The sequence below is a fragment of the Biomphalaria glabrata genome, chromosome 1 (genome assembly GCF_947242115.1).
Source record: "Biomphalaria glabrata chromosome 1, xgBioGlab47.1, whole genome shotgun sequence".
Lineage (NCBI taxonomy): Eukaryota > Metazoa > Mollusca > Gastropoda > Planorbidae > Biomphalaria > Biomphalaria glabrata.
Window position 1 is genome coordinate 5262528 of NC_074711.1, and position 22681 is coordinate 5285208.

Sequence of the window (22681 nt, forward strand, 5' to 3'; positions counted from 1 at the left end):
TGGGTCTGACTCCCTCTGCAAGCTCAGCGTATCGTATGTCTTCAGGTATTCTTCCATCTGGCATGCGAGTGACATGACCGAGCCAGCGTAATCTTCTCCGTTGAAGGAGAGCATAGATGCTGTGCTTATTGGCCCGTTTCAGAACGTCCTCGAAAAGATAATCAACAGAAAATGGCCAATGGTTCAGTTTTAGAGTAGGACTAAGAACATAAAATGCCCTGATGCACATTTCTGCAAAATAATATAATGAATGGTCCCCTAGCCTCTGACCAGATTCAGCAACTACATCGCATGCCAAATTTTCAATATTTCGACTCAAAAGTTTTGCAAATGTTAAACAAAAATTTAGCCTCCTGGACCATCGCATTTAGTGCGTTTCTTTTGCTCAAATCTTTGCGACGTAAGGATGGTTTCAGAGGTCCACAAACTGAGAAAAAAAAGACATAATATAAAAATTATTGTAAGCCAGTACACACACACACACCACATATACACACACAACAGTGTATCATAATAACCTTGTACATTGTTTCGTTGTCCAAGGGCTAAACACGGCGTCATGTGGCCATCACAACACCCAATCGCATTTACTTTTTCCAACAAATGTGTAGTACCCATTATATTTAGTACACTTTGGTGTGACCTAAAAAGTTTTACATTTCAGTCTTCAGCGGGACTCGAACTCAGAAGCTTGACCACTCCAAAATTACATTTGGCTGTATGTTTACAACCGTGTCTATAAAGGAAAGTGTCAATTTGTTCTTATTTCATCGTAAAGAATGAAACACTGGATCAAATTGGATTAGGCATACTTGAGGTTCTAGATGAAGCAACTCTTATTTAAACTAATGTCTATTCTGATTACTTCCCTTTCAAAATCACTGTGGTTGTTTGCTCTTCTTTTAAAAATCTCCGCCTCTTTCCGGTTCCGCTTCCTGCTACAACTAATTTGTCTTCCCATCCGTCAGTCGCTGGTTGTGGGGGCCACGTTACAGCGATTTATATACGCAACATCCGCCATCGATTTACTCTCTGACTTGTTTTCCTTAGCACTTTATAGTTTCATCTTTGTTTTCCTTGTCTTATGGCGTTGTGTGTGTGTGTGTGTGTGTGGTCGTGATTACCTTCTCTTGCCAAAGAGGTGCTTACTTCCCTTTAAGTCTGCTTACACCCTGGGAGAAACATTTGTTGTCGGTTTTAGTTTTGTGCTTAGCGTAGGGAATGAAGGAAAGGGGGGGGGGCATGGGGGGAGGTGAACGCTGAGAGGAAGAAAGAGTTTCAGAAAAAGAGAGGAACAAAGGAAGATAGACAGAAACATAGGCAGAGAGAGGGAGAGAATTACTTGTGAGGATGATGGCGATTTTTACACTGCAGGGATGAGAAAGAATGTGTATACCAGTGTTTCTCAAACTGTGTTCCGCGGAACACTATAGTTCCGCGAGGCCTGAATATATGTTCCATGAAGTACTGGAGTAATTAACTAGTAGGCCACCAGGTGAATTTATCTCTCTAAGAAAAAGTAAGCAAAGTGTTACGCTAAATACTCAGAATGTGCGAAATGCTCCGTTATAACTACAGTTTTACACTCTGCCTCACCAAATCTGCACTTCGCATTATATCGTCTACAGATATGTATTTATATGTTTTTAATCTCTCGTATAGCTGATTTGGTCTTATTGTTAGAAATGATGTGTCAAAAGTCCTCCTTCAAGTGACGGTGGAGGGAGTCGTCCAAAGAAAAGCTGGCTGGACAACTAATAAGAATGGACCAGCCTCTTTTGATGTCCGGCTAAGAACAGCTGCTGATCGGGAGAAGTGGAGGGATTTGGTGACGTGAATTGTTCAGTACAATGTTTGGGAACCACTGGTGTGACTTACACAGACTTACACAGGTGGACTATCTATTGAACTGTATTTTAATTATTGGTTGAAGAAATGGCAAAGAAAAAAAAAACAATATGGGTTTGGAAAGTAAAGCTTGATATAAGATTGAGAAGAATTAGTTGAGACAAATGTATCGATGTAGAGGTGCTAGTGACTAACTTTTTCATCTGTGATATAAAATATGTTACCATTGTACTCTTTTGGTCTGTTGGTATTATAAGCAATTTATATAAGAACAAAGGTAGAAAGAATAATCCAGAAAAACATTGATCAATCACACTATTGTCATGCTTTAGAAGAATATTCATTTCTTTTTTAAATACATTACCAGAATGACTCACTGAAAAGAACTGGGCCTTCAATAAGTTATTCAATGGTGAAATCAAAATATGTGCAGTATGGCTTAAGCCGTATTCTTAGAATGTATAGTTTTTGCGCTTGTAACTTTGACTGCCTTCGTGGCGATTGTGCTTTGTGGCTAAGCAAAACAAAATAAACTGTTTAATTGGAGCAATGTCTTCGTGGGCCCGAGTTCAAGAGTATGATGGTTGGCCCCACCTCCCCTAGGATCGAGCATAACAACAACAAAAAATCTGTGAGCATCACAAACACTGTTGCATTAACTTTTATTCATAAATGGGCGACTTCAATTTCATTTATAAAATGATGTTTAAATGTCCCCAAAATGTAACCTTGGGTGTTGTCTTAATGTTTGTTCATAAGTTCGAGCATAACGCTCCTCCTACAGCTTGATGACGGGTTGTTCTGGATATAATGACTTCTCTAATTAATTATAAATCTTGTTTATGAGTCCGAATATTAATTATATATTAATTACTAGTCGACCGATGGCGTCGCATACGCCACTATTTTGCAGGGCCGGCCTTAGGCCGCACTGTCGTAGGGCCCGCTATAATTCAAGGTGTATAAATTATTAAATTAAACCATTTTAAAACTTAAAACAGATTTCCCGGGGTTAAACTAAAAATATATCTAGAGTTTTTTTTTTTTGTTTTTGTTTTATTCATAACCACATTTAGCTACGGTCATATAATTTGGTGACTGTAGTTTTCTTTAGAAATAATATTGAAGAGAAAGGCTTTCAACCTTAAAACGCTCTGTAGGGGGATTTTAAACTCAAAACTATCTTGAGGGGTTTTAAACTTTTAAAAAAGCCATCTGGAGGAGAGGGGTTGAAACTCAACCCCCCCCCCCCTCATTGGCTTGGCTACGCTCAAAGAATTTTAGTGCGTAATTTGCTTTTTTTTTTATATTAAATAGGTATTTTTCACATCAAACCCCTCTGAAGGGAAATTTAAACTAAAACACCCAATAGGCTTGGCTACGCTCATAGCATTTTGATTGCAATTTTGTTTTTTTTTATTTTGAAGATTTTTTTTAGCTTCAAATCCCGCTGGCGGGGGGTTTAAACTAAAATTTTGAGTGCGTAATTTGCTTTTTTTTTATATTGAAGAGGTATTTTTAGCTTCAAACCCAGCTGAAGAAGGGTTTAAACTCAAAACCCCTTTGGCTACGCTCATATAATTTTGAGTGTGTAATTTGCTTTTTTATATTGAAGAGGGATTTATCGTAAATTTTGGAGAGGTGTTTAAAATCAAAATCTTCCTTAGATGTGCTCTTGGAATTTGGGGATTGTCGTTTGTATTATTTGTTGTTTAATAGAAGAGGGGGATTTAAATGCAAAACCCCTTGGTAGGGGGTTTTAAACTTAAAACCCCCTGGTATGGGGTTTCAAAATCAAAACCCCTCAAAACCCCCTGGTAGGGGGTTTCAAACTCAAAACCCGCTGGTAGGGGGTTTCAAACTCAAAACCCGCTGGTAGGGGGTTTTAAACTCAAAACACCCTTGTCTGTGCTAGGGCAAGTGATTGTTTAGTAATAAAATTTCACCTAAATTAAACAAAATTCAAGCAAAACTCCGCCACCACTGTGTGTGTGTGTGGGGGGATTTCATTTCATAAAGGGGGGGGGGGGTTCGGGTTCAACACCCCCCCCCCTGGCTACGCCCATGACTCTTTTAGCTAAATGCAGTTCACAGCTGTGAACCACAGATAGCCGTAGGTGTTGTATCAGAGTTTCCGTCTCCTAGACTGGCTGCCGACCGAATCTATAGAGCCCAGTCTGCCCAATGGCCGAATTGCTGACTAGGTTCTACATCCGTAAGTTAGATCTCATCTAGATCTAACTAGATCTAGTCCTAGAGTTAGTGAATACTAGTAAATCCAGTAATAATAATTGTAAAAGAATGGTAACTATAAAAGTTCTGATCATACTGGTCTCTTGTCATCAATCTTTTTGTTGTGAGACGCCTTATTCTCTTGGTATTTTCCAGAGTGATTTCGATAGACCCTTTCAAACACTTTTTTTTTTTTTAATCTACAAAACTGATGAACATCTTTGTTGGTATTCCAGATTTATCTCGACGATGAATCGCAGGACGTAAACTTGTTAAGTTCTTGATTTGCCTTTTCGGAAGCAACTGAGAAACACTATGTATTGACTATTATAATGTAAAACATTTTCCACGGGGAGCTCTTAAGTAAACTCTAATAAAAAAAATATGTTCAATTCATTGTTTCTAAATTCAATAATGTTACATTTTAATCTACGCAATAACTATTTGTAAAATGTAAAAAAAAAAAAAACAATGACATTTTAAGATAGAATCGAAAACCATTTTCGTGTGTAACCAATCAATTAATTAGTTTACAGTTTTATTTTTCAAGAAAAAGAAACAAAATAAACAAGATTTTGTTTGTTTATTTTTATAATTTTCTTGGAGGGGGGGGGGGGTTTACACCCAGAGCTTACCGCACCGGGTGACACCGACCCTTATGACGCCACTGCTTAAGCCGTGTTATTGGAATGTATAGTTTCTGCGCTTGTAACTTTGACTGCCTTCGTGGCGATTGCGCTTTGTGGGAAAACCAAATTAAAATTGTTTAATTGGAGCGAGGTCTTCACGGGCCCGGGTTCAAGAGTATAACGGTTGGCTCCGCCCACCTAGATGGAGCATAACAACAAAACAAAAAAAGATCTATGTAAGCATCACAGTCTGAGAAACGCTGTTACAAGCATTAACTTTTATTCATAAATGAGCGACCACAATTTTATTATATAAAATGATATATACATTTCCCCCAAACAATAACACTTTGTTGGTTAAATCTAACATTAGGTTTCTCTATAAGATGGAGCAGAACGCTCCGCTTACATTCTGATGACGGATTGTTCTAGATTTAATTATTCCACTGCTTGATTAAAGTCATTGTCTTCGAATCCGATTATTATTATGGAGTGCAGTATTTCTTATCTACGCAGTCCTATCTGTGATCTACTTATTTGGCCACATTGTAAAAGAAGTATTACTATAAAAGTTCTCATCATACAGGTAACAAGAATCTTATCTGGTCTCCTGTCATCAATCTTTCTTCCGATATCACAACTTAATATGCTCTATTTGTTATATAGAGTATATTTGTCTCCTGCTAAAAACCAAGACAATTTAACATGTAGGGCAAGTCCAAACCTTAATCTTCGCAAGTATAGAAAAAATAATACCTCCAGCAAAAGAAGAGAGGGGGGGGGGGCAGTGCACATTACCCACTGACAGCCAATTAAATGTTGTCATAATATGGAACCCCTACCGGCATTTGAACAGATAGACAAAGAGCGTGAGGGGGGGGGGGGGGCGGAACTGATCAGACTCATCAATGGCGACACCAAGATGTAAACAACAAAAACACATTACACATTTTTGGGGAAAGTTTATTTGAAGGGATCCGCACCTGGTGACACCTACCCTAGTGACGCCTCTGCAAGATTGATATAAACAGTTCAAGTTTTGAATGTTTCTTTAGTCTTCGTTCACTTTCTTCTAACTTTTTTCCCGTCTCTATCTCTTTTGTTTCTCTTTCACTTTTCTCTCTCTCTCTCTCCTCTCTTTCAATCTTTCAATTTTCTTTTCTATTTTTCTTTTTTTTTTTTGCTTTTTATCTCTTCCCTGACTATCTCTTTCCCCAGTCTCTCTATCTTTCTTTTCTACTTCTGTCTCTTTGTCTTTACTCTCTTTTTTCTTTCTTTGTCCGTATCTTTTTCTTCTCTCTCTCTCTCTCTGACTCTCTCTGCAACTCTCTCTATTTCTTCTTTTAAAATTTTGTTCCCTATAATTCTCAATCTCTTTCCTCTTTTTCTTTCTTTCTCTCTCTCTATCGCTTTTTATTTTACTTTCCTTCCTTTCTCTTTCCTCTTTCCCTCTCCTCTTCCCCCCTCTTTTTTTTTTCTCTCTCTCTCCTCCCTCTATTAATTGTAAGTACATCACTTCGCTTACTTACTGAAACACTTTTACAGAGTTTTTTTTTTTTTTTGTTCTGATGTTGATCTGGTTCCAGAACCTTCCAGAAGCTTGGTACCTGTTGCCCCTGTTGGCAGCACCGTGTTTCTCGTGTCAATGTTTAGTGTATCAGTACCCCCCCCCCCATCACCCCCTCCCTTCTCAATACAATATGCACATGACAGGTCCTCGCCATTTTCTATAAGCTCGTCGCCTGAGCCATGAATTTTTAACAACTAACTTGGGACAGATTTTGGAAGATAGAAAAAAAAAAAGGGAGGGGGGGCGGGAGAGTGAGTGCTTCAAGAGGAGGGGTGAGGCGATCAGGGTTTTGGGGAATAGGATTGTCTTGTCAGAAAAACACTTTAGACTTGTAAAAACAACACACACACACACTGACACACTCTGGGAAATGGGGAGCTAATTAGTCCTTGAAAGAAAATATTTATTTTTTGATGAGTGTTTAAGAATTGTGCTAAAGATATGTGTTAATAGTAAGCGTTCAATGTAGTCTTTCAGATAAGCGCTTAAGATAAGTGTTTTGTATAAGTATTTGAGATAAATATTTGAGTTAAATAATTAGAATATGAAAGTATTGTCTGTTTTTTAAGTATGTAATTGGACTATTATATTAAATATTTGAATTATAATCAAGTTAGGCTGAGCGATCTGCACTTCGGACTGTCGGCACGAGGGTCCCGATTTTTGAACCTCGCCCGATGTTAGCTCTTTCCAACAAGCCCTGTGTTAGCTCTTTCCAACAAGCCCTGTGTTAGCTCTTTCCAACAAGCCCGATGTTAGCTCTTTCCAACAAGCCCTATGTTAGCTCTTTCCAACAAGCCCGATGTTTGGACTTGGGCTAATAATCTTTCTTTTAAATTTAAAGCAGGGAAGAATGTCTAACTTTAAAACTTTTGAGATTTTTTAAATTCATATTGTAAGAATTAACTGTGAATACTTACAAAATTACACGCGATAGATCTGTTTACATTACTAGGTACTTCATTCTAAGGCTCTATGGGTATGTACATTGTTAACAGCATGTCTAGAGTTTCAGGGTTAATCCAAACAATCGTTTCCAATTTTCCTCCGCATCAAATATCCCATTCAAGGCTTTGGTCCCAGGAGTGGCCTTCCCAGCAGTGCTTTATTAAACGGAAAGTCTGACAGGGTCTTAAAAAAGTTAATTCCGGATTACACTTTCGGCGTTTCTGGCGACTTTGAACCCACTTAACGATTGCTTTTATGTTAAAACTTACAGTACAGCCACTTGGTGTATATCCACATGCATATTCCAAATCAAGTTGTATTAACTTATAGCCACATCGCTATATTCGAGATCAAGGGATAAAAGAACTGTAGCTGTTGAAATTCAATCTTAAGTTCCAATTCGATTGCCCCTCAAGTTTGGCTCAGAAGAAAATCCCCAATTTCTGCTTATTCATTTTCTAAGTGGGATGAATTGCTAGCTAGCGGTGAGGAGAAAATGGAACATATTCCTCATTGTTCGCCCCAGCTGACCACTTGACCGTTCCGATTTGAGCCCCTTTATGACAGACCGTTTTATTGTATCGTTTTATCTTCTGCCTTTCTGGACGGGATAAAAGTCTGCCGGCGTTGATGCCAAGGCCCAGGAGTTATGGTGACGTCAGAGCAGGGAAATCTACATAGAGATGGGAGAGAAGAGAGAGAGAGATGGTGGGGGTTTGTGGGGTGGTAGATGTGGTTGGGGGTCGGTGTAGAGTGGATGGGAGGGTGCATCAACAATTGTTGTGGGAGGCTTGTAGTCAGTCAGAATGAGCAAGAAAACAAACAAGAGTAACTTCATCTCGCTCTTGCCATGTTGGATAAGTGTCTGTTTGTTGATCTGCCTGAGGAGGTGAGGTGGTGGGGGCCGCTAGCGCGTGAACTGTTGACGTTACACTGCGTTAGAAAATCCGAATCTCCAACTTTGAGAAAACTCAAACAAAAACAAAACGTTTTAAATGATGTAAATGGGGGCGGGGGGGGGGGGAGAGAGGGGCTTTCATAATGAGTAATTAACGTATACATGAAAAAAATGTATTGTAATATTCCTCTTTTGCTCCCAATGAAGTTTTCTCACTTTTTCTGTTATCCTCTTTTTGGCTCTGCCTCTTTTTTTTTTTTATCTTTCTCGATTTCTGTACATATCTCGCAAATAAATTCTCTACCACTCTCTTTTTCCCTCTCACTCTCTCCCGTAACTCTGTCACTGTTTATCTCATTCTCTCTCTCTCTCTCTCTCCCTCACACACACATACACTCAGTCACGCCTCACCTCCTTATTTCTTTGTTACGCCACTCTCCCTCGCTTCCTCATTTCTCTCTCTCTCTCTCTCTCTATCTATCTTTAAATATATATATCACTATTTCTTTTTCTCCTTCTATCTCTCTCTCTCTCTCACACACACTCTTACTCTTGCATTAATGTTTACTATTATTCCCTTTCTCAATCTCCGGAACTCAGTCTGTCTGTCTGTCTGTCTCTCTCTCTCTCTCTCTCACACACTCTTACTCTTGCATTAATGTTTACTATTATTCCCTTTCTCAATCTCGGAACTCAGTCTGTCTGTCTGTCTGTCTCTCTCTCTCTCTCTCACACACACTCTTACTCTTGCATTAATGTTTACTATTATTCCCTTTCTCAATCTCCGGAACTCAGTCTGTCTGTCTGTCTGTCTCTCTCTCTCTCTCTCTCACACACTCTTACTCTTGCATTAATGTTTACTATTATTCCCTTTCTCAATCTCGGAACTCAGTCTGTCTGTCTGTCTGTCTGTCTGTCTCTCTCTCTCACACACTCTTACTCTTGCATTAATGTTTACTATTATTCCCTTTCTCAATCTCGGAACTCAGTCTGTCTGTCTGTCTGTCTGTCTCTCTCTCTCTCTCACACACTCTTACTCTTGCATTAATGTTTACTATTATTCCCTTTCTCAATCTCGGAACTCAGTCTGTCTGTCTGTCTGTCTGTCTGTCTCTCTCTCTCACACACTCTTACTCTTGCATTAATGTTTACTATTATTCCCTTTCTCAATCTCGGAACTCAGTCTGTCTGTCTGTCTGTCTCTCTCTCTCTCTCTCACACACACTCTTACTCTTGCATTAATGTTTACTATTATTCCCTTTCTCAATCTCGGAACTCAGTCTGTCTGTCTGTCTGTCTGTCTGTCTCTCTCTCTCACACACTCTTACTCTTGCATTAATGTTTACTATTATTCCCTTTCTCAATCTCGGAACTCAGTCTGTCTGTCTGTCTGTCTGTCTCTCTCTCTCTCTCTCATTATCTCTCTCCCTCCCTAACATGTTGTTAATACGTCCTCCGGGTAAGTAAAACGACTCTCCTTGTCCTGGCGACGATACCGAGGTGTGGGCCGATCTCTACTGATGATGTATAGTCAACCTGTTTTACGACTATACTATCTGACAGTGCTGTACCTTAGACTTGCCCACAAATTATATTTGTTCTCATAGTGACCATATACTAGTAGATAATAAAGGGAGGAAACTGTGTTGGACAAGTGATAGGTAGAAAGAATCGTGTGAGTCTTTGTATGAAAGAATAGAGGAAGTTAGTTCAATGTTAATGGATGGAGAATGGATATATATCTTATCTTTTCTTATATAATACAGACGTTACTTCAAAAAAGAAGATGATTACGTCCTACGCGTCATGCATTCAGTCATGCATATTAACCAATGACTTAAATTCCGCCAAGTCACAGGTTTTCCTGGCTAGCTCAGGCAACCCATTCCATGCTCTAATAGCACTAGGGAAGAATGAGCATTTGTACAAATTTGTCCTAGCATATGGGAAGAGTAATGTGCCTTTATCTTTGTGTCTTTCAGAGTATTTTATTAAATTTTGTTTTTGTATTGGAAGATTATGGTTCAGTGTTTTATGTATAATTGCTACTTTACTTTTGAGCCTTCTGTCCTGAAGGCTTTCTAAATTTAGTGATTTAACTAAAGGTGTTACTCTAGTCAATTGTGAATATTCCTTTTTTTTTAATCTCACTGCTCTATTTTGTGTCTGTTCCAGTTTCTTAATGTTTTCTTGAGTTGAGGGGTCCCAAACAGAGGATGCATATTCTATTATTGGCCTAACCAAGGTTAAATAACATTATAGTTTTATATTCTTATTAGATTTATAGAAATTTCTTTTAATAAACCCTAATGCTTTGTTTGATTTTTTGATAGTTTCATCAATATGGGGATTCCTGACAGTTTTTCATTTATTTTAACACCTAGGTATTTAGCGTTTTTAGTTTGTGTTATCGAATCTCAGTAGAGAGAGACAGACAGACAGACAGACCGACAGAGACATGGAGAAAGACATTTAAATGTAATTATTAGATGTATTTTGTATTGTAAATGGACATAGCCTTTACGTAAATTGATTCGTTGGAACTAAAGTGATTGTCTTATTAGATATATTTTATAACACAATGGTGTGTTTGCCACCGCCTGCAAAAGTGCTGAGTCTAGCCAATACAAATGTATATTTTAAGATTCATGGATCACCTGCAAGTGATATTTTAAATTATGCGTTCAAAACTATCAAAATGAAATACGCATCTTTAAGCAGGCTGAGTAGTGACAGGCTAGTGCTTTTATAGAATGTTTTTTATCAACATTATTCTGCGTAGGCCCCTCCGATTAATACTATCAAATATTGGTCTCCATGCGCCCTCTATTTCGTGTGTTGGGGTGGGGAGAATCCAAAATTTCGGAGTGTGTTTGTGTAAGCGATAATTTGATCAATGCTAAACCCAGATCTCACTATTATCCATCACCCTACCCTCCAAAACGACAACAACAATTTGTTGTTATGTTTCCTCTATCAATGTAAGTGAATAGCTAGGAGAATAGATGATGACAACCAACGCAACTCCTGTCTGGCTCAGACATTGGGCCTTGCGGAAACGTTTATCCCCATCGAAGAAGGGGCAAGGCGAGTAACTGTGCATTAACCAGTTAAGCTTCGGGCGGGAGGGGATCCTTAGCGTTGGCTGGCTACCCACTTAGGAGAAGGAAAACTCTAAGTTCAAACTATATGCTGCAATGCAGATATACCCAAACTTGGGAAAGGCTTCAGGAGTCAACCCTTTAGCCAGCCTGCAACACACACGGATGGCTGCCTGGTCGTGCGGTTTGCGCGCTGGACTGTCGTTCAGATTTATCGATGGTCCAGGGTTCAAACCCTGCCCGCTCCCATCCCCCGTCGTCCTGCGGGAGGTTTGGGACTAGGAAGTAATTATCTTTATCTCTGAAGGAACATCCGAAACATGTAAAACAAACATTTTTACCACCTGGCTGCTGATCCAAAACTGTATAGGCACTTGCGTTCCTCTAGATTGGTCAGCTGCATATGGGGGGGGGGAAGGACTGGTGTGATGGCAATATCGTTCCGACCATAGTCGTTTGGCGACTGAAAGAAGCCATAGTAAATCTTCTTTGTCCTTGTTTGACTGAGAACTACTTTAACTACAGCCGTCAAGAGATGGCTATATCCCCGTTTGTCTATAAACTAAACAAGCATAACTTTTTTAGAAACTTCGCACACGAATGTCATGGCCTGCATCACAACATTACAGGCCGGCCTTAGGCAGAGAAAGACAAGGCAGCCTGGGCCTTCGAGGGCTCGAAACCATTTAAAAAACAGCGAAACTTTTTCTCAATGTTTTTATTGTAGTACACTAGGCTTTTAACAAATTGCTTCATTTTATATTTTTTTCGCAGTTTATTTTTAAATTTCCTTTGGGCGCCCCCAAATTCACTTTGCCTATGGTCCTGCAGAAGTTCGTCGGACTTCAATGGAACTGAACGTTTGCCGCTTTATTATACATGGTGAGCAGGGCAGCATTGAGACCGCACATACGATGTATTGACGATGTACAGGCGGATCTACAACAACTTAAAGTTCTGACCTGGAGACGAAAATCTCAAGAGAGATCTGAATAGAAGGATGTGTTGAAGCAGGCCTGACTTCTACATGGGCTGTAGCGCAACTGGAATGGATGGTTGGGTGGATGTATGGATGGATGGATGGATTGATGGTTGGATTTATGGATGGATGGATGGATGAATGGTTGGATGGATGAATGAATGGATGGATGGATGGTTGAATGGATGGATGGATGAATGAATGGATGAATGAATGGATGAATGGATGAATGGATGGATGAATGAATAGATGGATGAATGGATGGTTGAATGAATGGATGGATGAATGGATGGATGGATGGATGTTTTGTTTGTAAAATGTTTTACGTTTCGGATGTTCCTTCAGAGTTGAAGATAGTTTACTTCCTAGTCCAAACCTCCCGCAGGACGACGGGGGATGGGAGCGGGAAGGGTTTGAACCCTCGATAAATCCGAACGACAGTCCAGCGAGCAAACCGCAAGACCAGGCAGCCATGGATGGAAGGATGGATGGATGGTTGGATGGATGAATGGATGTATGCATGGATGGATGGATGGTTGGATGAATGAATGGATGGATGGATGAATGGATTGGATGGTTGAATGGATGGACGAATGGATTCATGGATGGTTGGATGGATGCATGGATGGATGCATGGATGGATGCATGGATGGATGGATGGATGGAGTCACGGGCCGGAAGTGGCCTGCAAACCTTAGTTTGGGCATTCCCGAACTACACTTTCACCACTAGATTTAACTTAAGTCCGGCACTTTGAACCTGTCGACAAAAAGCACTCTGTAGACTAAGAAGCTTTACGAAGAAACTCCTCTGAGATTTGAACACTCTTCCAACTTTATTTTTTGTCCAGGTCATATGGCGGAGAGCGTCTGACCCAAATCCCTTGACCATTGGGTCAGACGTCTACGTCGGTGCGTCCCGGTACGCGGCACGGAACAGCCCAGACGACAAGGAATGGCGGCTGATCATCTATGACGTCAGAGACAGTGACGCAGGCGTGTACGAGTGTCAGATCAGCAGCAAGAAGAAGCTGATCTACCACGTGCTCCTGCGCGTGGAGGATGGTGGTAAGTGGCCAACCCCGGTTCTCGTGTATAGTCCCACGTAGATATTTACATTAAAATTCAACTTTGAAAATATTTTTTGGCAAATATTTAAACATTTGAGTTTCTCTTGTCATTGTCTTTCAAAGATATTGTCAAAAAATAATAAGAATAAACATATTACATTCAAATCTTTAGTCACCAAAAAAAACAAACAACTTATATTAATTAAAATAAAAAAGAATCCACTCTTTATGCCTAGTGCATTCTACCAGAATACACAATGGCTTCCTCTTTCAACCTCAATATGAAAGCTATTTCACTTTCATTTTCTATATTTATTTATACGAATTCGTGATAATAAACGAATAGAAACAATGATTGCTTATAAATTCCATATTTATGATCTGCTATCCTAATAGAACCGAATTTCACAATGTAACCCTATCCTGGCTTATGATTACTTTCTCACAATATAATCATAATTTGGTTTATGATTACTTTCTCACAATATAATCCTATCCTGGCTTATGATTACTTTCTCACAATATAATCCTAATTTGGTTTATGATTACTTTCTCACAATATAATCCTAATTTGGTTTATGATTACTTTCTCACAATATAACCCTATCCTGTTTTATGATTACTTTCTCACACTATAACCCTATCCTGGTTTATGATTACTTTCTCACAATATAACCCTATTCTCATGTATGATAACTTATTTCACAACATAACCTTATCCTGGTGCATGATAAAAAAATTTCTGTGAATAGTAGTTCTATCTTATCATCAACCTATTTTGAAATATTATAACATTGCACTCCTGTCTTGTAATCCCGTACATTGTAACTATGATATCAAACTAACCGTAACTAAAGTAGATGTTTAATAGTCTCTGTCTGTCGCATTTTACGTCTCGTGAGACCGTCTCTATCCCTTTGCCACTTTTTGGATGACTATAGAGGCCATTACTTGATACACAGCTGCGGACACAGGTTGGGCATCTGAAATCACCAGGCGCTGTAGCACTTTCGTCCTTCTTTCTGCTTCTGGTGTGTAAGCCATCTGCAATCCGGGACCCTTCTTTGTGCATCTGGTGTGTAAGCCATCTGCAATCCGGGACCCTTCTTTCTGCATCTGGTGTGTAAGCCATCTGCAATCCGGGACCCTTCTTTCTGCTTCTGGTGTGTAAGCCATCTGCAATCCGGGACCCTTCTTTCTGATTCTGGTGTGTAAGCCATCTGCAATCCGGGACCCTTCTTTCTGCTTCTGGTGTGTAAGCCATCTGCAATCCGGGACCCTTCTTTCTGCTTCTGGTGTGTAAGCCATCTGCAATCCGGGACCCTTCTTTTATGCTTGCTCTCCATGTGCCTCTTTTTCACAATTTATAGTGTCGATTTTTTTTAAACACTTTTTTTAAATATTAGAACACATTGAATGTCTCATCATTATAAACACCTCGTTAAATATAATGTTTAAAACTAACAATTAGGACATCTTATGTAAGACTAAGACTGCTTTATTTAATCCTTACGGAAATTTCTTGTGATTGCTAGGACTCACAACAGAAAAATACACATAAATACAACAGACAGACAGTAGAATGTAGATCTTGACCTACGCTAATCTTTACTCTAGACCTATATATAGTGCGATAGGCCTTGATCTTGTAATTTTGTATGGCTGTCTGACTTCGACAGATTACTCTGGAGATGTCTGGATTTCTTGTACAGGTGTATTAGATACGTTTAAATTACTAAGAGACAGGGAATACACATGTAACAAGTTTAAAGAACTTAAGTCCAGACCGTTAGATACTTGAATGAAGTATAATACTGAAAAGGTCACAGTCGAGTCTCTGTCTGTAATACAAAGTTATAACCACGAAGTCCTAACACCAACTGACTAATAATAAAATATATAAACTTAAACCCACTATACCGTGGCGTCATGAAATGTCGCGTCATTGTGGTGCGTCTCTATACTAAATGTCTATCAATATAAAGCTTTCTTAATCCTCTTTTTGTAAGAAAGAAATAATTGAAATAAAAAAAATGTCATTCCGTTTTCGTATATTCTCTTTTGGAAAAGATTTTTTTTTGTTTAGGAGCTCAATAGGCCAATGCATCATTTAAACATAAATTGCAACTCACAGTATTTTAAGTCTCTTTGAACGAATAATTTTTTTTTCCTGACTAAGGTGACGTTGACTGCTGTACTCCAAACTGTGGTCGTCTATTAAAAGCATTATTATAACTGAAGGCATATAGATCTAGACCAGGGGTTCTCAACCTGTGGGTCGCGACCCCCTTGGGGGTCGATTGACGATTGGCCAGGGGTCGCCTAAGACCATTGAAAATGTGGATTTTTTATTGTCTACTCTTCTATTGCTGTATGTGTGTGTGTTGAGGGGGGGGGGTCGCGGCAAATTGGTGGATTGTAAAAAGGGGTCGCCGAGTTAAAAAGGTTGAGAACCGCTGATTTAGACCTATATTTTTTTTTATTATTTTATCTTGCCATTTGCTATTCCTTTTTTTTTTCCATTTCCCTCTGCAAACGTAGCTACCAGGGCGACACCTGAGCGAGAAGATGATAAATATTTGAAACAAGGTAAATAACTCTGTGAGGCTCTATGATTTCTTGCTGTTGTTCTTGTAGTGTTCTTTTAAAAAAAAATGATACCATGAAGAGAAGAGTTGTCCAACTTGACAATCTCCAAAAGTAAAGAAAATCTCGGGCAGACGATTCTAAAATAACTGTTTGGGGACCTTTTTTTTTTGTTTAATGTAAGGCGTGGATGTTTCCTGCAGAGGGCGGAGGAAGATCTTCCAAGACAGGAAAAAAAAAAAAGTTGAAGGGGGGAGGAGTCTTTTACAAGAGACCAATATTAATTTCGTAACAATATAATTTCATTCAAACTTAAGAGACACTCCAGGACAGATGACTAAAAAAAACGTTACACTAATAAGATACACTCGGCTATAACTTAAAAAGTATGGAAACAGCCTAATAAAATACTCATCTCAACAGGGGCGGACTGGCTATATGGGCATTTGGGTAAATGCCCGGTGGGCCGGTACTCAAATGGGCCTAAAGGGCCTCATGAATGCCACTATGGCACGCATTAAATTGATAAAGGTTTTATAATATTATCATATATATATATATATTATTAAAAACATCTTTTACAGACTATAGTGTAATACTAATTTAATCTAACACATTTTCAAAAATATTGTAATAGACTACATCCATAGACAGTGCTATTAGTTGGCTTCATCCTTTTAGGGCCTATATACATATCTATTAAAAAGCAACATAAGGCCTATACTTCTTATAAAGATATAAAACATGCATACAGTTTTCGATACATTATAAAAAAAATAACATTATGATTTTGAGAACAGATAAGCCTATAATTGGAGGCCCATCGTATGATATACATAATTTATGGACTGTACTGTATAGAAATGCCTGGGCCGATTCTGACATCCAGTCCGCCCCTGCATCTCAACATAACATTAATGGTACTTTTTAAAATCTCACACCATTATCGTGTAAATAAGCAATTAGAGACTTTGTTAATTCTGATTCTAATTGACAGCTTGATGAAAAGCGTAGGCTATAAACATTCACTGTTGTTGTTTTGTTTTGAAAGAATGTCTGCAAGTTGTTTTTGTTTTCATTCTTCCCAACTTCTGTTTTTGTTTGTTTACTTGTTAAAGGTGTTCCTTCAAAATTGAAGATGATTAAATTCTTGCCCGAGCCTCTCCTAGAATGACGGGGGGAGGGGGGAACGGCCGCGCATTAGGGCTTGAGCTCGTGACCATTGAGACGTCAGACCTAAGTGTTTACCAAACGGCCACCCAGCTGATTATATAACACACGTGCAGACAACAAACACTAAAAGTTCACCTTCACTGTATATCCATAATTCTTGTATTTTAAATGGGACACCTGTTGTTTTTTTCCTTCTAAATATTTGTTTATTATTACTAAGCTATTTATCCTTCAAACCTGCATCTGAGTGCCACGCATGCGCATGTATAATCCACTAAGCTTAACATTAACAAGAAGATATTTTTTTAAAAATACTTTTAAAAAAAAAAAACGAAGCGTATATGAAGAATAGTTGTGTCCCTTAGTTGGGATAAGTCACGTGATTAAACTTGTATTAGAAGATCTAGAATCTAGACTAACAAGAATAAATCTGTGCGATTAGAAATAGTTGTACCTGTTGCACTTCTTTAGCGTAGTTTCATGCTTTTAGCTTTCTCAATACGCTTATGATCCTGTCACTTGCCTGGACCAGTTTGGAAAAAGATCGGGGGAAGAAGCTAGGGCAGGGGTTCTCAACCTGGGGGTCGATTGACGATTAGCCAGGGGTCGCCTAAGACCATCGAAAATATGAATTGTTTTTTGTCTTTTCTTCTATTGCTGTATGTGTGTGTGTGGGGGGGGGGGGGTCGCGGCAGAGTGGGGGATTGTAAAAAGGGGTCGCCGAGCATTAAAGGTTGAGAACCGCTGAGCTAGAGGTAATCTGGGTGAACGTTACCGTGATCTCTTTTTAAATGCATTTATAAAAAAAAAAAAGAATAACGAGCTGAATTTAAACTTAAGTGCTAAGGCCTCCTCAGACCATCACTCTAAAAAATGTGCTTATGAAAATAGTAGGTTTTATAGTTATCTATTGTTAGTTTCAAACTTTAAAGTGGGGACCTATTTCGATCTTTAAAGTATAACAGGGGCTTTAACTTACACCGCCACATCAGCCATGTACAATTACAAGCTGTCCAGACAAGATCAACGTCTAATCTTTCGACTCAGGACCGGACACAACAGAATGCGACAACACATGTACCGGAAGCTCAAAATTGGAACCAGTGAAATCTGCCCGTGTGGAGTGTCACCAGAGAATACTGACCATGTCCTCCAGGATTGCTCTCTTTACCAAGAGGCCCGTACAAGACACTGGCCCCAAAACACCTCAATACAAAGAAAACTCTATGGAGAGCCCCCTGATTTGAAAACCACTGCGCAGTTCATCTCATATATTGGTCGAGTCATCTGAACACTCCAACATAACAATGAGAACGAAGAAGAAGAAGAAGAAAGTCAAGTACAATTTCTTTCCCTTGTTCGTTACCAAACAAAATAATTAACCTCCGATAGTTAATTAACTAATGGGCTAATATTTTTATATTGTTTCTTGTGTTATTAGGTAAAAGAATTTTTTGTTTCGAAATCTCAGCTTGATCTAAGATTGGGTGTGGGAGAAATAACGCGTACAAACATTTTTAACAGACAGAGTGAGTTGATATAAGCTTTGTAAAAAGCGATGCATAGATCTATCTTAATGTTTCATACAACTTAATGTTATGTAACGCCTGGGCCACGATGTCAACAGTCGGTGCATTTCTGTGTTTATATGAGTGTGTGTATGTGTGTGTATTTATGTGTGTTCATGTTTGTGTTATTCTATGAGAGACTCAAGAACTCATGCGCAAGAATCTAGGTTTTACTGTGTTTTTTTTCTGTGTATTTAAAATATATTGTTTTTAAGGTTAAAACTAATACATGTACATTTTCTGTCACCACGTCATTTCCATTCGATTATTTCCAAGTTTTTCTAAATGAATATAATTACCCCCAACTAACATTCCTTTATTTGTTTACTGTCTTCTTTTTAGATCACAATGTCCCTGATTTGGTCAAGTCCCCTGGTAAGTATAAACAAAAGCATGCGAAATAGTGTATGACAAGAGTAGCAAAACAGTGCCGGTTTTATCTCGATGTAATTTGGGCAGCCGCACTCTCGAGTAAATTTTATTAGTATGAACACATAAATATCTGCAAAGCACTGAATTTTTAGTTGGCAACTTTTGATTGCTCCCTCGTAAGTTCAAAAAGTGAGAAGCTTTTTCCATTCTAGGATAAGTTGAAACTTAGTTTTCATTGTCAATGACAAAACATGGGAGGTTGAGTGGTTAAGCGCTTGGCTTCCAAATCGAGGATCCCGGGTTCGAATCCTGGTGAAGACTGTGATTTTTAATTTTGGGATCTTTGGGGCGCCGCCGAGTCTACTCAGCTCTCATGGGTACCTGGCTATAGTTGGGGAAAAGTAAAGGCGGTTGGTCGTTGTGCTGGCCACATAACACCCTCGTTAACCGTGGGCCACAGAAACTAATGACCTTTACATCATCTGCCCCATAGATCGCAAGTTCTGAAAGGGTAACGTATAAAAAAAAATACACGAGTGAATCAAAACATTAACCAATTAGATTATTTAATTATAGTGGTAATAAAATAATTTTGTTTTATATTGGGGGGAAGGGAAATAGATATTGGAGTATTTTGAGAGGGTGTGGGAGGGTAAATGTGAATTTCTTTCTCTTATATAACCTTTGTTGTTGTTGTTTTTTAAGAAACTTTTTTATTTTGCTTGCTTGTTTTGTATTCAGTTATTTTGTAATTGTTGTATTTTCGTTTCTTATCGAAAGTGACCTGATGAATCTGCTTAGTGCGCATGTGTGTATATATGCTTTTGTGCGCATGATGTGTGTCCGCGCGTGAGTGTGTGACTGTGTGTGTGTGTATCATTATCAAGTATCATCTTATTTTTTGCCGGCACGTTTTATAAGAAAAATTGAAATTAGAAACCTCGGGGAAAAAAATGTGAAGCCATTTTGTAATTATATTTATTTCTCAAATCAAAAGATTTACCTCCCTTCGTATATTCGATGTTAGCCGCAGTAGTGTCCCCTTATTTATCGGACTAAGCCAGAGTGAGGTCAGTTTCAAATTAAGAAAATAAAAATTCATCCATATCGTCACTTCCTATTCTGCCTTAATCCTTTGAAGGGAGAACAGCTCAGCGGTTCTCAACCTTTTAGGCTCGGCGACCCTTTATACAATCCCCCCCACACTGCCGCGACCACCCCTCCCCCACACACACAAACAGCAATAGAAGAATAGACAATAACAATTCATTTTTCGATGGTCTTAGGCGACCCCTTGCAAATCGTCAATCGACCCACCAAAGGGATCGCTACCCACAGGCTGAGAACCCCTGATCTAGCTAGTCTGAAATAAAAGTTTAGGGTTTTATTTGGGCTAGGGGCCCCAGGGGCCATGACCCCTTTTAGTGTCAGGGTTCAAACTATTTGTCGCCCCCGAGTGGCTGGCTTTGTAGAAACTCCCTAGGGGGAGCACAGACGTCGGTGCTGGCAGGGAAGGGCCGCAGTCGTTGTTAATGATCTAGATTCAATGAGTACATTATGTTAGATAACCTAATGGCTAGTTTTTGAACGTAAGCGTGGACCAGCAGCAAAATGTGGCAGCGGTTCAGCTAGATCATAGCCCCCTCTCATAACAATATGGTCTAAACCAGGGGTTCTCAACCTGTGGGTCGCGACCCCCTTGGGGGTCGATTTACAATTTGCCAGGGGTCGCCTAAAACGATCCAAAATATGGATTGTTATTGTCTACTCTTCTAATGCTGTATGTGTGTGTGCGGGGAGGGGGGGGGGTCGCGGCAGAGTGGGGGATTGTATAAAGGGGTTGCCGAGCATAAAAGGTTGAGAACCGCTCGTCTAAACTCTATTTTCTCTAATAATTGGTTACGCTCCAGTGAGATGGTCAGAGAACGTGATCCAATCTCGTCGTGGTTCTGTCCATCTCTGACATGACACCACTCACCCCTCTTCTGACATGCATGGCTTCATTTGCCTGGTCTTTCATCTTCTAAATGATATACTGGAGATTTGATTCGTTTTTCGTTTGTTTTTTGTTTTTGTTTTTTATTCTACGCAAAGTGCAAGTAGAATCAATTCAACCGCGCCATTGTTTCTCTTGCTATTGAGGGGAAAAGTATGGTAAAAACTTTCAATTGGAGTTTTTTATTTTTTGTGATCTTCATTGGAAATCAAAACGGGTTAGGTCGTGAGGGAGAGGGAGCTATAAGCTGTACGTGTATTGGTTAGGACACGGCTAGAGAAGAACTGACAAAAAGTTGCTTTTGACAAAGTTAGCTTGAACTGTTATTATTATATAAAGCTCCTTCTTCGTGGTCGAAGATGAGCACATTTCTTATTTCTTATGGACTCGAAGATGGCTGTAAAGTCCAATCCTCGCTTTAAAAAGCTGGCCACATACGTGGCATGGGTAGGCAGATAGGCCTGCTTCTTCTCTCAGCTTTTTGTTGGTTCGGCGCTTTTTCGCCCTGGCCACTCTTCTTGCTTCAAATCTTGAGACCCCCAAACTCACAGCTTAACGCCATGAGGAGCGATCGAGAGCTAGTGCTTCCCAGCCGTGGATTTCAAAATCGCATTCCTTGAAGGAGCTCTTGAGAGTGTCTTTGTAGCGCTTGTATCGGCCTCCCTGGGAGCGCTTTCCTGCACACAACTCCCCGTACAGAAGTCGCTTGGGAAGGCGATTGTCTGTCATGCGGACTACATGTCTCGCCCAGTCCTCTCCATTGCCACACTTGTTCTTGAAGTCTGCCAAAAGCAGCACTGGCACGAGCAACACGGAAGTCGACCTCATCATCTAGGTTGACGTTTGTCGATATGGTGCTGCCCAGATAGACAAAACTTTTTGACGTTTGCTAATTTCTGGCCATCTATGAGAATGTCTGGTTCTGTGACAGCTTTATTTGGAGAAGGTTGGTGCAGCACTTTTGTCTTAATGGTGAGGCCAAAATTTTTGCAGGCATTAACGAAGAGGGACAGGCTCTTTTGAAGGTCTTCTTCGTTTGCGGCATTAAGGGCACAGTCTGCAAATAGCAGGTCTCTGGTGCAGTCGTAGTTTACCTTGGTCCTTGCCTTGAGTCTCTGAGCATTGAATAAACTTGCATCTGTGCGATATCGTATGCCAACTCCAATGCTTTCTGTGCGAAAGGAATCTTTCAACATGTTGGTGAACATTATGCTGAAAAGCGTTGGAGCCAGCACACAGCCCTGCTTCACGCCGAGACAGGAAAAGGCTTGGAGTAGTCTCCGTTGTCTTGGACTCTTGCTTGCGTGTTATCATGGAATTGGCGCACCATTGTTATGAAATGAACTGTATATATAAGTAAACAAGCAAAAAATTTAAAAATACTTTTAAAAAAAAGAAGCTTATATAGGGGTTAAAGCCGCACACTACTGCCATATATTAATACTGCAAGATATATCTCCCGTTTTCTATATAAAACAAACTAAATGAATTACCACTAATTTTTATTGATTCGTGTGTTTTCGGCGACCATAAATAATTGTGCAAAGTTTCAACTTAATCCGAGAATGGAAAATGGGCGAAAAAAACTGCAAGACAGACCGACAGACAGACAGAGTGAGTCAATATAAGCTTTATCGTGATTCAAATTTTTTTGGGGTGTTTTTAAACAGCGCCCCTGATAACTGGCTGCGTTGCCTGTAGTTTGAACCAAT

General features: G+C 39.5%; 1 protein-coding gene across 2 annotated transcripts in view; it reads left to right on the plus strand.

Moving 5' to 3' along the window:
• LOC106053984 (lachesin-like) overlaps positions 1–22681 on the plus strand; it is a 145025-nt gene that overhangs the window by 103876 nt on the left and 18468 nt on the right. The window contains exons 3-5 of one of the 2 annotated variants that reach the window (XM_056018148.1): positions 13056–13272; positions 15816–15863; positions 18944–18976. In XM_056018148.1, coding sequence (XP_055874123.1) covers positions 13056–13272; positions 15816–15863; positions 18944–18976 — 298 coding nt within the window. The remainder of the gene's footprint in view (positions 1–13055; positions 13273–15815; positions 15864–18943; positions 18977–22681) is intronic. The other variant, XM_056018155.1, reaches the window with a different exon arrangement.